General features: G+C 47.1%; 1 protein-coding gene across 1 annotated transcript; it reads right to left on the bottom strand.

Annotated features, from left to right (window-relative positions):
• Positions 1–1,947: 1,947 nt before the first annotated feature.
• On the bottom strand, positions 1,948–10,890 carry LRR1 (leucine rich repeat protein 1). The gene is made up of 4 exons (XM_053383607.1): positions 10,641–10,890; positions 6,418–6,516; positions 4,530–5,257; positions 1,948–2,666 (listed from the first exon to the last, which is right to left on the bottom strand). The coding sequence occupies exons 1-4, from the start codon at positions 10,809–10,811 to the stop codon at positions 2,414–2,416; spliced, it is 1,251 nt and encodes a 416-aa protein (XP_053239582.1). The 5' UTR covers positions 10,812–10,890; the 3' UTR covers positions 1,948–2,413.
• Positions 10,891–17,258: the final 6,368 nt, after the last annotated feature.

Here is a 17,258-nt window from a genome sequence, read left to right as displayed (position 1 = left end):
CATATCAAGTGGTCCAACTTTTTTACTTCATGTCATCCAATTTCCTTAATATTTTGTACATTTGTGGAATGATCAAAACTAAGTTCAAATCTAAAATTTTAATTTTTTTATCTCATTCCATTTGTGAATTATGAGGGTTTGAAATTTCAAAAAAATTGACCATTTTGGCCTTTAAACCATTAAAGCTCAGCCCAGGATTGAGATTTGTCAAAACTAAAAACACCAATCTCTTCAGAACTTTAATGTATGTCACATGATGGGTGTACTATAAATTTTAAATTTGTTACAAAATCTAATACGATTAAAATTTCCCCAAGAAATTGTGTTATTTAATATTTCTAAGAGCTACCTGCAAAATTTCTTCTTGGGATCTCACTGGGATAACATTAATTTTTATTTTTTGTACATACATGTCTGCCTTACTGGGTTCCATTTAGGATAAATGGGTCTCCTTGGAGTAAAATAAAACAGAATAAACAAGACTTCAACCTATCGTATCAGTTACCTCAGGCATTTCTTTAGAAAGTTATTCAATTGAAAGGTATCTGAAAAGCTAGTCAGGCTTTTTTAAAAAATGTGTTCCATAGCAGACTGATAGCTTGCTGTTGCATGATACAATAAAGACTGTGAAATAATTCTTTAGTACTTAACGATAATTCTTTAAAGGCGTTAATCCTATTGGCCGAAGTCTTGTTTATTTTAGATTTGAACTTAGTTTTGATTATTCAACAAGTGTACGAAATATTAAGAAAATTGGATGACATGAGGTAAAAAAGTTGGGTCACTTTATATGGAATGACCCTCCTACACTGGGTCCCAGTACGTTACCGAGCACAGTTCAAAGTGTTGGTGCTAAATGGCCTTGGAGCATACCTGAAGGAGCATCTCCATCCCCATCGTTCAGCCCAGACACTGAGGTCCAGCTCTGAGGGCCTTCTGGGAGTTCCCTCAATTGGCGCCTGCCCTGTGGAACACCCTCCCAGCAGATGTTGAGAAGAACTACCGGTACTCAACTTTTAGAAGACATCTGAAGGCAGCCCTGTACCGAGAAGTTTTTAATGTTTCATGCTTTATTATGTTTTATATATTCTGTAAGCCACACAGGGTGGCTGGGGAAACCCAGCCAGATGGGCAGGGTATAAATAAAATCATAATCATCATCTCCATGGGGCTGGAAAGCAGTACAGCAGCCCCTGAGGTAAGAGGCCATTCAGTTCTAATGGGCCAAAGGTTTCTATCTGTGCTGTCACTGTATTTTGTAAATTTAGAATCCTTCACGATCCTAAAGAGCAGAGACCAGGGAACAGAAATATGCTGGTGCGATCTATGTTGTTTCTAAAGCCCAGCTCCATTTAAGAGTAATGCAAGACTCATTTCGCACCATTTCAGACTCTTAAGCATTTATTTATTCTTTTTAAGAAATAAAAGAGGCTTTCAGAAGTTAACTGATGCAAAACTTGCTTCATATGATGCACTCCATAATAATTCTTGCATACAGAGCACACATCTTACAGGCAAAATCCAGACTAGCAGGGGCCCAATCCTTTCCCATTCTTGCATCACATACCCCTGTCCTTTCAAACTACAAATTTCTGCATGTGGGCACCATTCCCAAAACACTCTGTGCCTGCATCTGGTACTTGGAAAAACCAGTTCCTGCATAAAAATTTTAATATATGATGAACTGGCCACCACAATATTTTGTTTTGAAGCACGCTAGTTTTGCATCGGTTCTTCAGTAGCAACACAACAGGTTGTGTGAACATGACAAACTTCCTTTTGACAATGGCATGAACGTTAAAAAATCAGCATAAACTCTGTGTTAACTAGTAATACTGTCCTGTTCAGAGCGAACACCATTTCAGGGAACAGATTTTGGGAGACTGATGAAATAACCTGGAGCTTGTCTGAACAAGTCGCATGCCATCCAGAGAAGCTCCACTGGAGCCAAACTTCTAGACACACTTTGAACATGAGCTGCTTTAAATAACAAACAGCTTACTATTTTTGTAGGCAGAACAGTGTCCTTATAATGCACAGGAGAAGGAAATCAGGTCCTTGCTTGGGGGCACAACAAGAAGAGTCCTCCTGCTCAATCACAGCGATGAACAGGAAGGTGAAGGAATATGATATTCACATCTTGAACATAACCTGCCACTCTCAGGCAAGGAGCTTCCCTGATCTATGCAGGCAAGAGAGTTTCATTAAGAACCTGCAGCCTTTGCTAAACCGCATTCTGTTTAGAATGCAAGCCTGCCTCCCTTGCTCCTTCTGGACGATGAAAAAAGGAAAGGCCTGGGAGACAACTGATCTCTTGGCTCTGCTTCCTAGCGTCCCAGCATTGCTTTCGATATCAGACAGCGTCTGTTGCTGAATGAGGCTTCTCAGACCACATGTGGTTTTCGGTTTCAGGTCATCGGATGCTTTGCAGATGTCTGTCCAGGAACTGAGAGTAGCAAGTCAGAGAGCAGAAGTAGCGGAGGAGGGGGGCCTCTGTGCTCCCCATGTTGTCCACAAGGACAACCGTGTGCGCCACACTGTGGAGATTCATGGTCACGGTCGTCTGAATGAAGCTGCTTAGGCAGGCCCGCCCACAGTGACAGCTCTTTGACATGTCCAGGTCGTGACAGAGGTGAGAAGGAAGGACGTGGCAGCTGTAAGGGAGCCTGTAAAAAGAGAACAAGTCCTGGATGTGAATACAGTTCGTGCTGAGCAGTTTCATAGAGCCTGGAAGCCTGTCTTGGAAAGAAGCCTGCAAGCATTTTAAATTAACATACTGATTGAGCCACACTTCTGAGCCAAAGTGACCACCCAAGACCTTCATACTGCTGAACCTGGAATCTCCTTAGCAGGTAAAAATAATAATGTAGCTTTATTAAAGATGTAAAATCCATTTTGTCTTCCTTCCCCCGTCCTGGTGGCCTCCAGCTGCCTGGAGTAATATGTCCTTCAGCCCCGGTCAGCACAGCCATGCTCACTGGAGCTGATGGGAGATCAACTGGAGGGCACTGGCTTGGGGAAGACAGGCTGACAATTCTGTGCTGAAAAAGAGGCCCAAAGCAAGCGTGTTGACTTGACATTTAGTAATAATAATAATAATAACAATAATAATAATCTGTGAACTGGGGAAACTGTAAGTCTATGCAACACAGTCTTGGTACCACGCGTTATGTGGGCACCAGAGAATGCTTAGTGAATTCCCATGGCACAGTTAACTTAAATGTCCCCAAGAGATGCAACGAGTGCTGAGAGACACAAAGCCCTCGTGAACTCAGAACCCGGCTTTTGCAAGCTGCCATAACCTCAAGCATGCATATCCAATGGTGTCATTGCTTGGATTCTGGCCTTGACACCTTGGGAAGCCAAATTCCCTTCCAAACACCAATAGCCTTACTCATGCCACAAAGTTAATTCTGTTGCTATTATGCAACAGAACTGTAAACATCTGCCTTAGATGACAGTGACTGAGGGTGTGAGATACCGGAAGTTCTTGTTGCACAAACAAGCACCAGTGAACTTGCACAATCCCACTACACTGCACTGAAGGGGAACTGGTTGCTGGAGAGGCAGGCCAACTCAATTCAGCCACAGAACCCACTGGGTGATACTGGACAGTGGCTTAACCTCTCGCGCAGAAACAAAAACAAGATCTGGATCTACAACAATGTTCCTGCAGCCATTGCCAAGAGGGTTAAGACCTAAACTGATTTTGGGATTGAAGAGAAATTTCTCCCAATAGCTACAAGTGCCTAATGAGCTTGGCAATTTCAATTACATTACTGAAATTACCAAACGCCCACCTCAACAACTTACTGAAAACCCGTAACAGATTCATTCTGATTTATGTGTAAATACAGGGCCATGGAGAGTCAGATATCTGGTCTTCCTAGCTCAATACTGTGAACACAATAAGTTGCCATTTCCCCCCCCTTTTGGAAAACCTCTGGAAGATTGCTGGAGGTCTCAGAGGATCACTTAATGCACTTGGTTCCTCTTCAGCAACAGCATCCTTGCCATAACAAACACTGTATTATGAAAGCCCTGGGCTACGAAACAGATCCCAAAGCTTTCTGTGGGCCATGTGGGTGGAGTAGTGGAGGGGACTGCTCAGGGGGTGGAGTAGTGGAGGGGACTGAAAACTACTGCTCAGGTCTACCCTGACTTGCAGAGACTTCCAAGGCTTCCACGCCAGCCAGGCCTCTTTCCCAACCCTACCTGGAACCGTCAGGGACTGAATCCGGGATCTTCTGCCAGTCACTAAATACTGTATTTGTATAGGAAGCCCCGCAAATGCAAATCAGCACATCATCCTAAGACCTTTCTGAAATTCTTCCATGAGCTTTACCTACTTTTCCTTCACGTTACAATTGTTTCTTACACTCAACAATAATCTCAACACTTTAGGACTTTATAACTGAAAAGTCCGAAAGCGTTGATATGATTATTGACTGTAAGAAACAAGAGGAAGGAAAGGGATGCACCGCTTCTGGGATTCAGAAACTCCCCCCCTCCCAAAAAAAACCCTTTACCTGTAATTGATCGTTGCTCTAGCTGAATGTTCCCACAAAGTCAGTGGTATTTTTAGCTGTATGTCAGGAGCAAGGGGATTGGGCTGCTCAAAAGGATTGCCAAATAAATCCAGGCTCTCAAGGGAGAGTTTTCCAAAGCTGTTGGGTAAAAAGGGGAGCTTGTTCCGAGCCACGGACAAGAAGCGGAGCTGGCTCAGTTGACCAATCTTGAACGGCAGCCTGATCAGATCGTTGTCATCCAACTTCAAGTGAATGAGCTCCCGCAATTGGCAGAACTGGGCTGGAAGCGCTTTGATTTTGTTCTGGCTGAGATCCAGAGACTGGAGCGACTTTCGGAGGGTGGAATTGCAGAGGGCCGCGCCAAAGGACTCCAGGAGGTTGCCCTGTAGACTGAGCTCCTGGAGGGACACGAGATCCCCAATTGTGACTGGCAGCTTCTTGATAAGGTTGTGGCTCAAGTCCAGTTTCCGGAGGCTCTTCAGGCAAAGTATGTGCATATCAATGCGGGGTAATTTGCAGTAAGAGGCCTGGAGTTGCTCCAGAGTGTATGGGAAGCTCTGGGTGAAAGGGTAATTCTTCCTGGATGTTATGGTCATCTTTGTCTTTGGCTTCTCAACTTCAGAAGCTTTCGGAGGGGCCAAGGTGGACAGCGGTAAGCTTTCCTCGCTGGTGCCTCGGTCAGCCAGCTTCATTGCAGAGAGGAAAGTCTTCAGATGGCCGACATTTGCCTGCAGCCAAATAGGACACCAAGATAATGAGCATTTGCAGATTCAACGCTTTTGTCAATGCGCTGGCACTTTCTGAACCATGACACCAACACGTGGGAAAGGATCAGGTGGCAGCCTTTGGAAAGCGAATGACGAAGAAAGCACAATGCATTTTTGTCTGGCATTGTCTCTGCCACAATTAACAAACCACACTGTCGACAGGGGCATCGAGGGAGGCTGGGCAAATACTGCTCTAATATTAAGCGGGGCCTGTAAGAACAGGACTATTGAGACAGCAGAAGAAAGCTTCAGCATTTGTCACACTGTACAACTTTCCTGAATAATCTGATCCTACAAACCGAACCCTGCATTGTTCTGAAGCACAAAGCTTAAACTTAAAAATCATTCTCAAAACAATGAGGAAAATCTCTTATTTACCTCATTTCTAAAATGATGCAAATGTAAAACCTGCCAGCCAGCATCAACATTGATGAAAGGTATTTTAAGTTGCAAGATATCGCTCCCAACCTGTTCACTAGCTTTAGAAATGAAATATATATGGGGACCGTAAGCCCAATGGCCCATCTAGTCCAGCATCCTGTTCTCACAGTGGCTAACTAGATGCCTGTGGGAAACCCGCAAGTAGGACCCGAGAGGAGCAGCACTCTCCCCACTCCTGGTCCCCAACAACTGGTATTTATTTATTTAATATAAAAAATATATAATATGATATCTACATAACATAAACAAGCAGAATCATAGAATTGTAGAGTTGGAAGGGACCTCAGGGGTCCTCTAATCCAAGCCCCTGCGATGCCAGAATCTCAACTAGCTCATACATGACAGATGGCCATCCAACCTCTGCTTAAAAATCAATGAAGCACATACATTACGATGCGTTTTTATTTCTTCACTGTGAGATGGCCAAGACATCACAAAGCTCCCAACCGCTATTTCTTAACCTTGGAAGATCAAAGGAGAAGCTAACGAGCTTCCTGCTGCATCGAAACTCCTGTGAATCAACCCCAAATTTAATCATTTCAGCAGAGACAGGTTCGAGGTTGGGGAGGGTGCATGTCTTTTCCTGTCATCCAAGAAGGGCTACCTAGAGACCATCCTAATTTGGCAAGTGAGAACACGCAGTTAGAAGACCATCTGCTGCCCCTGGCCTGACGCCATACCTTGCTGAGACAGATGTCCACGGCTGGCTCCTTCAGCCGTACGGTGGCTTTTCCTTCCTCCACGAACTTAGTAAAGAGCTGTTCTATGTTCTCTCTCAGCTGTTTTCAAAAGGAAAAGAGCACAATAGGGCCATGAGCCTGTAAGTAAACATTCCCTGCTGAGAACCCAAAAACAAGCTTCATGTTCAAATTGCCAACCAGATATTCCAGCTTTAAAAATGTGGGAAGGGATTCACAATTTGTTCATTTTATAAAGCCCCCTGTGATTGGCCAGTGTCCAAAAGCTGAGCCTGATTCAGCAAAGCTCTTCTTAAAATATTGCTGGCACAGCTTCCCACTCCCCTGGAGCAAAGGGCACCTTAACCCTCCACTGTTCCCTATTCACCACTGCAATATCCCAGATCTGCCCCATGGTTTTTCAAACCAGGACCAAGGTGATAAGGACTGAAAGAACAAGTCCAGAGCAGGAAGACGGAGGCCGCCAAATAATCATATCTAAAGCTAATATTTGACAAAAGCAGCTTTGGAGAGGCTTCTGCATTCCAAACAACATATTATCTGTAATTTTTAAAGCATTTTACACAGTGGCCAAGTACGTAATTGCCAATTCATTAGTGGAATTAGTATCCGATTTCAGTGTCCTAATCTAGTTCTTCAGCTCCAGGAAGCACTTCACCTTTAGTATCTGGGGACTTCAAGCCTGATAAATTTTTGCAGCCCCTTTTCTTGGGCACGTCCTCCAGCTTTGCTAACGTGGCTGTTGCCATGTCGCTCTTTGCTTCTGTTCTCTGCCTCTTAAGGGACCCGCATGTTCTGATCAGAGCTACAGATAAATCCAAGTAACCACTAAAGAGTACATTTTCCAATGCTCCAGCAGCCCTCAGGTGCCAGCCAGGTGACCCTTAGACATAGCTGTCAATGTTTCCCTTTTTAAAAGGGAAATTCCCTTATTCCGAATAGGATTCCTCGCAAGAAAAGGGAAAAGTTGACAGCTATGCTCTTAGAATACCTGTATACCTGAAGGAGCGTCTCCACCCCCATCGTTCAGCCCAGACACCGAGATCCAGTGCTGAGGACCTTCTGGCAGTTCCCTCATTGAGAGAAGCAAAGCTACAGGGAACCAGGCAGAGGGCCTTCTTGGTAGTGGCACCCGCCCTGTGGAATACCCTACCACCAGATATCAAGGAAATAAGCATCTATCCTATCTTTAAAAGACATCTGAAGGCAGCCCTGTTTAGGGAAGTTTTTTATATTTAATGCTGTACTGTTTTTAACATTTGATTGGGAGCCGCCCAGAGTGGCTGGGGAAAATCAGCCAGATGGGCGGGGTGTAAATTTTAAATTATTATTATTATTATTATTATTATTATTATTATAGAAGCTTACAGGCAGGGCACGATGGGAGTTGGCCTCTATTATTCCCTAGGTCCAGCTTGCAGGCTTCCCATAGGCACCTGCTTGGCCCTGGTGAGGCAGCCAGGCTCTTCTGAGGATGTTTGTTGACAGCCAAAATAAATGAATGGCACCCTCGGGGAGCCAGTGTGGTGTAGTGGTTAAGAGCGATCGACTCGCAATCTGGGGAACCGGGTTTGCGTCTCCGCTCCTCCACATGCAGCTGCTGGGTGACCTTGGGTCAGTCACACTTCTCTGAAGTCTCTCAGCCCCACTCACCTCACAGAGTGTTTGTTGTGGGGGAGGAAGGGAAAGGAGAATGTTAGCCGCTTTGAGGCTCCTTAAAGGGAGTGAAAGGCGGGATATCAAATCCAAACTCTTCTTCTTCTTCTTGGTCCTCCTTACATGCGGAGGAGGGGTTGCTGGCAGTTCTGGGCAAGAGTCTCACAAGAGCTTAAGAAGAGCTTCCTGGATCATCAGTCCAGTGGCCCACCTAGCCCAAAATCCTCCTCTCACAGTGGCCAATCAGATGCTCACCAGAGGAAGTTAAGGCCCAAGCACAATAACAGTCTTCCCTCTTGCAGTTTCCAGCAACTGGTATTTGGAAGCATGCTATCTCCATCTGTGGAGGGCAGAGCACAGCCATCGTGGCTAGTATCCATTAATACCCTCTCCTCTATGCCTTTGCCCAATCCTCTTTGAAAGCATCCAAGCTATTATTAGGACCGCAAAAGCTCAAGGACTGGCTCTCCCCACGGGAATGGACCCAGACCCTGCAATCATGATCTGAAGGCCCTTCCTTGTGCGCCTCCTTCATGAGAGGTCTGGAGGGCGGTAACGCAAAAACAGGATTTTTCTGTGGTGGCTCCTTGCTTGAGGAATGCTCTGTCCAGGGACGCTCACCTGGCCCCTTTTTACATATCTTTAGGCACCAGGCAAAAATGTTCCTCTTCTCCCAGGTCTTTATCATAATAATAAATTTTATATTTATATAATACCCTGCCCTTCCCGTTTCAGAAAACCAGGCTCAGGGAGGCTAACAACAAATTTAAAACACTTAATTGTAGAAGCAGCATAAAATACAGTATAAAAATTTGAATAACAATAAAATTCAAAGTTCAAGAATCAATTTGGGGAAAATCCATCTAATATGCATTAGATGGTCACCAGGGCTAGATGGCTGAATTAGTCCTACTTGGGCCAGCGAGGAGGCCAGGGGAGAATTAGCTGTGGGGTCTCAGAGCGGGTAATCTTCATAAAAGGGGAGAGGGAGGGAAGAAAAGGGAAATAATTAAACCTAATTAAAGCCTTTTCAACTGTGTGTGCGTGCACATGCATGTAGGGGGGATGTTACTGCTTTTGTCTGTTACTATGTTATGTATGTTTGTGTTTTTATATTGTAAGCCGCCCTGTGATCCTCTGATAAAGGGCAGTATAGAATTTTAATGAATAAAAATAGTAAAGGTAAAGGTACCCCTGCCCGTACGGGCCAGTCTTGACAGACTCTGGGGTTGTGCGCCCATCTCACTCAAGAGGCCGGGGGCCAGCGCTGTCCGGAGACACTTCCGGGTCACGTGGCCAGCGTGACATCGCTGCTCTGGCGAGCCAGAGCCGCACACGGAAACGCCGTTTACCTTCCCGCTAGTAAGCGGTCCCTATTTATCTACTTGCACCCGGGAGTGCTTTCGAACTGCTAGGTTGGCAGGCGCTGGGACAGAGCAGCGGGAGCGCACCCCGCCGCGGGGATTCGAACCGCCGACCTTTCGATCGGCAAGCCCTAGGCGCTGAGGCCTTTACCCACAGCGCCACCCGCGTCCCCTTGAATAAAAATAAACACTATTAAATTCATTAGTCTCTTCCCTGGGGCACCAACAGAAACTCAAAGCGACTTCCCAAAAAGACAAACCATACGTATGTTAAAACTCAATAGGGGGAGGGAGGAAAATACATTAAAAGCTTCCCCCCCAAAAAAACCCCTCTAAAAACTTAAAGACCATAAGACAGTGAAGAGACAAAGGCCTGATTAGAAAGACAGCTGGACTTAAGAGGGGAGAGAGGCGATTCCTTGCTCTCTTTTATTTCCTACTTTGACTTGCTTTCCCTTCTTTGCACGGGAAGAAAGGGTGCTGTATATGCAATGGGGTCCCCCCCCCACATATTATTATTAATATTATTATTAATTTATTATTTATACCCCACCCATCTGGCTGAGTTTCCCCAGCCACTCTGGGCGGCTCCCAATCAAGGGTTAAAAACAATAGAGCATTAAATAGTAAAAACTTCCCTAAACAGGGCTGCCTTCAGATGTCTTTTAAAGATAGTATAGCTGCTTACTTCCTTCACATCTGATGGGAGGGCGTTCCACAGTGTGGGCGCCACCACCGAGAAGGCCCTCTGCCTCGTTCCCTGTAACCTCACTTCTTGCAGGGAGGGAAGCGCCAGAAGGCCCTCAGCGCTGGACCTCAGTACAGTGGTACCTCGTGTTAAGAACTTAATTCGTTCCGGAGGTCTGTTCTTAACCTGAAGCACCACTTTAGCTAATGGGGCCTCCTGCTGCCGGAGCACGATTTCTGTTCTCATCCTGAAGCAAAGTTCTTAAACTGAAGCACTATTTCTGGGTTAGTGGAGTCTGTAACCTGAAGTGTATGTAACCCGAAGCGTCTGTAACCCGAGGTACCACTGTAGTACTAATACTATTTAAAATGCTTTTATAACAAAGGGAATAAGGCGACCCCCCGTGGGGCTTCCCAGGAGCGAGGAGCCACCACCGAGGAGGCCCCGAGAGAGAGGGAGAGAGCAGGGCCGGGGCGCGGCCTGCCTGCCTGCCTGACCTGGTACTTGGCCCCCGGGCGGTGTCGGGCGGTGCTGACCTGGAGCCAGACTCCCCCTCCTCCGGGCGGCTTCCCGAGGGCCACCACAGCCCTGGCGGCGCGGCCCGGCCCTCGCAGCCCCGCCGAGGGGAGCAGGCGGCTCGCCACCGACACCTCGCACGGCAGCCGCATCTCCGCCCCGCCGCCGCCGCCTCAGGCGCCGCCAAAAAACCGCCAAGGCGACCGAGCGCCTTTCCCGCCTCCTGCGCGCGCATCGCGCCGCCGGGAAAGGAATCAAACCGCCACACAAAGCGGGCCTTCCTCATCCGGTCGCTTCCATACTTACGCAACGGCGCGGCGCGGCTGTCCACAGCGCTGCCTGCCTGATGAATCCCCGTCTCCCAATCTCTACGCGGCAGCTGCCCCCAGATCCGTTCCTTTTCCCGCGAGTTGTTGCGCGAACTTCGCTTCTCTCTTCTCGCCCTCCCCCCGCCCTCAGAAGTCCAAGTGGGGGGGCAGCGCGCAGCAGGCGGGTCAGGTAGACGCCATATCTTCCCCCAGGACCCCCAGTGCGAACCCGCCCGTGGGATAAGCGACGTCTGATTCCATAGAGATGGAGAAAGGGTAGCAAGCAACTCTATGGTCTTCGGCCGTCTCTACTACAGTATCTTCCGGGCAGGCTATAAAAGCCAGTTCTCGCCCTCTAGCCGCAGATAATGGTATAGCGTCCAACTCTTAACTTCATCAATCTAATTTCTGTTTGGATACCTAAATCTGAAAGTCACATGGGCGTTGCCAAGGGGGGGGGGTCAGGAGGCAGCTTCCCCCTCCCTCAATTCAAGTAAATAAATAAAAATACTTAACTAACTGACCGAACAGATAGTGAGGCATCTGATCAAGATTTGTATTTTAAAATGAGCTTAAAAAAATATATTTGTAAACGTTTGTATCTCTCATGCCAGGCAGAAACCATACTCTGGCAGCTGTTTATCTTCTTGATCAAGGGCCCCCCTGATCTATAGCAGTGCCTCAGGGTTGTAAAAGGAAATTACAGGCTAGGAGCAAAAGGTCACACTGACCATACAAATTACAGAATAATCAAGTTGCAAAACACAATTAAGAGTTGGTAAATAGTAAGAATTATTGTGCCTCCCATTAGAAACTTGAGCTACATTTTCATAAGGTTAAAAGGGCAAATAGAAACAGCAGCTGGACTAGGCAAAGCAGCTCTCTGAAACTGCTTTGAAGCTTTAGAGAACTTAGAATTTAGCTTAGCTTTTACTAAGTTCCCTTTCTTCTAAAAAGCTATATATGTTATGAAATATATTGGCTTAAATGTAATTATGCAAAGGATTTAGAAAGTAAGAAATGTTAGATTCTCATGTTAGATTCTTATTTCATAGAATCATAAAGTTGGAAGAGACCACAAGGGCCATCGAGTCCAACCCCCTGCCAAGCAGGAAACACCATCAGAGCACTCCTGACATATGGTTGTCGAGCCTCTGCTTAAAGACCTCCAAAGAAGGAGATCTTTCATAGATGGTGTGTGAGGAGGTAAACCCAAGATCTCTGTTTAAGATAAAATTAGAACCATTAGCCATCTGTTTTGCAGGGAATAGGGCAAGAGGGGCCAAAGGTTATCTGGTAATTAAGGTGCCTGGTCGAGGTAAATGTAAGATATATGACTACTTATTTGCCATTTATAAATAGAAGAAAATATAGCTCTCTGTCTCCCATAAAAGGTAATAGGAAATGGGTGTATCTTTTATGATTGGTTCTAGCAAACAGCCAATAGGAATTTCAACCAGGCTGATTGGACAGAGGCAGCCAAAGGAGGAGCAAGGGGGCTGGACTGAGGAAATATAAGTGCTGACCGTCAGGGCAGAGCTTTGGTAACCGTATACCACTGTGTCTCTCATTTATTTGTCTGACAAATAAATTATTATTTTAATTTCTCTATTGCTGCGTTGAATATTTCATTCCAGCTAAGTGTTAACCACAAGCAGGGTGCTACAATAGCTCGGTTCTGCTCCCCCCAGCTTGTGGGTTAGACACAGTGCGGAGGTTTTCTGGACCAGTTGAGCCATTGGGCTGATCCAAACACAGGCCTCTAAAATTTATAATAATAATAATAATAATAATAATAATAATAATAATAATAATAATAATTTATTATTTCTACCCCGCTCATCTGGGCAGCTTCCAATAAAAGATTAAAAATACATTGAAACATCTGTCATTGAAAACGTCCCTAAACCTTCAGATTTCTTTTAAAGATCGGATAGCTGCTTATTTCCTTCACATCTGCAGGGAGGGCGTTCCACAGGGCGGGTGCCACTACCGAGAAGGCCCTCTGCCTGGTTCCCTGTAACCTCACTTCTCGCAATGAGGGAACCACCAGAAGGCCCTTGGCGCTGGATCTCAGTGTCCGGGCAGAACGATGGGGGTGGAGACGCTCCTTCAGGTATACAGGACAGAGGCTGAGAAGACTTCACCACTGAGTTATTGTTCTGTACCGTGTCCACAGCTTCCCTCAAATGCTGATGAAACCTCTGGAGGCAATGGCACAATTCTGGATGCATAACTTATCACTGAGAGATGTGCCAGTCATTGCTCATAGTTGAAATATTGTTTACAGCCTCAAATTGCGGGAATGCTGATGTTGATATCTTGACTTCCGCTTCCTTCTGTATGGGACAATAGTAATAGATTGTTGAACTGCATTGCCCCCTGCTGGAATCCCAGGTAAGATCAAAGCCGTATTTCCATCTGCAAGCCAGAATCAACAGGGAGCTTGTACGTCAGCCATAGTGACTTTATAGAATGACAGAACCGTACAGTTGGAGGGACCGCAAGGGTCATCTAGTCCAACCTCCATCCTAAAACGCCTTTAACACCTGACACACATGTTTTTAGGCCCCATCCTATTCTATTGATTGTAATTCATTTTGTCGTTTAGTCGTGTCCGACTCTTCGTGACCCCTGGACCAGAGCATGCCAGGCACTCCTGTCTTCCACTGCCTCCCGCAGTTTGGTCAGACTCATGCTGGTAGCTTCGAGAACACTGTCCAACCATCTCGTCGTCCGTCGTCCCCTTCTCCTTGTGCCCTCCATCTTTCCCAACATCAGGGTCTTTTCCAGGGAGTCTTCTCTTCTCATGCGGTGGCCAAAGTCTTGGAGCCTCAGCTTCAGGATCTGTCCTTCCAGTGAGCACTCAGGGCTGATTTCCTTCAGAATGGAGAGGTTTGATCTTCTTGCAGTCCATGGGACTCTCAAGAGTCTCCTCCAGCACCAGAATTCAAAAGCATCAATTATTTGGCGATCAGCCTTCTTGATGGTCCAGCTCTCACTTCCATACATCACTACCGGGAAAACTATAACTTTAACGATATGGACCTTTGTTGGCAAGGTGATGTCTCTGCTTTTTAAGATGCTGTCTAGGTTTGTCATTGCTTTTCTCCCAAGAAGCAGGCGTCTTTTAATTTCGTGACTGCTGTCACCATTTTATTCATTTTACACCATTTTATTTATCTTACACCATTTTTATTCATTTTACACTGTTTTTAACGTCACAAAGATTGCTGTAACCTGAGATGGGACTTTATGGTGAAGGGTAGGGAAGAAATACAAATCAGTAATAACAAGCAGGTGGATAACTTCTTCGTGACCCCACCTAGCAAGACTCGACTTAATTACACGTGTGTGTCTGTTAGCAAGGAGGTGGGACAGAGTGTCTCTCAGGTGCTGTCAGGAGCCGTGTCTGACCAAAGGACTTTCAGAGGCACTGGCTATGGGGCTAGAAGCCGGACTGGTGATTTTGCAAATGCTATATCCAGTGCTTTCTTCTTCTTCCGGGGGGGGGGGGCGCACTCAATGGTACGCAGTACCGGCACCAACTTTTTTTTTGTTAAAAAGTGCAACATTTATTGTAACAACTTCATGGTGAGAACCAGCACCTCGTTTTCTAGAAAAAAGCACTGGCTATTCTTCGTGCATACCAGCCAGGTTCCTTAACTGCATCCTTTTCTTCAGCCTCGCTTGCGCTTGTACCTCGCGCTCATTAAAAAGAGACCAACCCACAACGATGTTTCTCAGCTTTACCTCTAGTAATGCATAATCATCCTTAAAGTGCAGTCCGCCTGGCAGATTGGCATTTGGAAAACTCAGCAGTGGCCAGAGGATTGGAGAAGATCAGTCTACATCCCAATCCCAAAGAAGGGAAGTGCCAAAGAATGCTCCAACTACCGCACAATTGCACTCATTTCACACGCTAGCAAGGTTATGCTTAAAATTCTACAAGGCAGGCTTAAGCAGTATGTGGACCGAGAACTCCCAGAAGTGCAAGCTGGATTTCGAAGAGGCAGAGGAACCAGAGACCAAATTGCAAACATGCGCTGGATTATGGAGAAAGCTAGAGAGTTCCAGAAAAACATCTACTTCTGCTTCATTGACTATGCAAAAGCCTTTGACTGTGTCGACCACAGCAAACTATGGCAAGTTCTTAAAGAAATGGGAGTGCCTGATCACCTCATTTGTCTCCTGAGAAAGGAGAAGGGGATGACAGAGGACGAGATGGTTGGACAGTGTTCTTGAAGCTACTTGCATAAGTTTGACCAAACTGCGGGAGGCAGTGGAAGACAGGAGGGCCTGGCGTGCTCTGGTCCAGGGGGGCATGAAGAGTCGGACACGACTAAACGACTAAACAACAAACAAGACTAGAGCAAGAGCGATTCTCCCTGTCCGTGCGCAGCTTTTGCGCCTCCGGAGCGCTGGTGCATTTATGTTTCACATTTATGTTTCACAGGGTGCGAAAGAAGGGCTTTGCACCTTTATACAATATGCCTGTGTGCTTGGGCCCAGGGTCTTTTGCCTCACCATCACCACTACTGACTCCCTGATGCTACTCGGCTTCAAAAACCAAAAAAGTGTCCCCGGATTCATTGAAAAAAATCTGGTAACCATACCTTAAATCACTCCCACAAAATCCTGGCAGTCTCTGGAGCCCCAAGGGACTCCAGGTTGCACCACGAAGACCAGGGCCTGCAAGGGTGATGATCAGGGGTGATGGGACTTGTAGTCCCAAACACCCGGAAACCAGTTTAGGGACAGCTTCAACGGCCTGTGTCTGGGAATCGGAATATACTGTACATTGTGGGGGATCACGCTTTCCTCCATTTCTAAATAAAGTTGAGCTTGCTCATTTACCCTGGGATTCCACTTCTGGAAGGGCTTATCTGTTTCCGCAGCTAAAAGATCCTAAAAGCATCTTTCTTCCCACCAGTCCGTGTGCGCTGCTGCGCTGACCCCTGCTGGCCGCCTGGGGAAATGCGCGCGGCCCGAGCGGCACTTCCTCGCTCTGGCCAGGAGGAGGCGGTCGCGCAGCGCAGGAGCCCATTGGGCTCAGTCCGGCCAGTGGAGAAGTTCTTTGCAGAAATGCAGCCCAGAGGGGGAGAAGGGGCTGGCCAGCCGCCGCCCAACTCCCTTTCCCGGCCCCCAGTCCCCAGCCCGCTCCCTCCCCGCCATCGCCGTGTCTACGGGGCCCGTCGCTTCTCCTGCGGGCTGAGCGATTCCTGCAAGCGGCCAGGGACCCTCTGTCTGATCCGGGGGGCAAAGGCGGGGGGCGAGTTCCCTTGATGGAATCTATTCATTTGCCCCTGATGGAATAAATGCATTTCTTTCTGCAGCGCCTCTCTCCGAATTTCCCTTAATAGAGCAATGCTTTATTATTATTATTATTATTATTATTATTATTATTATTATTATTTTATTGCATTAAAATCAGCAAGAGTCTGGGTTTGGCTGTGTTGCCCAGGTAAGGCTGCAGCGCCCCTCTCCAAATTGCACTTATTATTATTATTATTATTATTCTGATTATTATTATTTAATAGACCCATGCTTTCTTATTATTAATAAAAATAATTGTGGCAGCAAAAGAGTCTGGGTTTGGCTGTGTTGCCCCTGCAGCGCCCCTCTTTCTCTCTCCCCCTTGCCCTTATTATTATTAATATTATTATTCTCTAATTAGCAAAAGAGTCTGGGTTTGGCTGTGTTGCCCCGGTGAGGCTGCAGCGCCCCTCTCTCTCTCCCCCTTGCCTTTATTATTAATATTATTTTGTCGCCTTCAAATGCATCAGCAAAAGAGTCTGGGTTTCGCTGTGTTGCCCAGGTAAGGCTGCAGCGGCTATTCACAGGCGCGGTCCCACTACTGATCGGCACGGGAGTTTTGACCTGCTCCGTCTCCGACCTGGGCCGGTTCACCCCTCCTTGGGCAACCTGGCGGGCCTCGGCTCCCCGGGGCTCGCCATATTGATGCCGAACTTAGTGCGGACACCCGATCGGCATAGCCCACAGCAGCCCCGAACTCCTGAGCTCAAGCGATCCGCCAGACTCAGCCTCCAGGAGTAGCTGGATTACAGGCACGCGCCACCGCGCCCGGCTAGAGAGGAGAGCGGCGAAACAGGCTCTTGGCTCGGCGCGGCGTGACGTCAGGGGAGGGGGCGGAGCTCGGGCGGGCGGGGGCGCGGCGTCAGGGGGAGGGGGAAGAGAGGCTCTTGGCTCGGCGCGCCGTGACGTCAGGGGAGGGGGCGGAGCTCGGGCGGGCGGGGGCGCGGCGTCAGGGGGAGGGGGAAGAGAGGCTCT

Source organism: Podarcis raffonei, chromosome 1, assembly GCF_027172205.1.
Source record: "Podarcis raffonei isolate rPodRaf1 chromosome 1, rPodRaf1.pri, whole genome shotgun sequence".
Classification (NCBI taxonomy): Eukaryota; Metazoa; Chordata; class Lepidosauria; order Squamata; family Lacertidae; genus Podarcis; species Podarcis raffonei.
The sequence above is the reverse complement of the archived record's forward strand: the minus strand, read 5'-3'. Positions and strand labels throughout refer to the sequence as shown.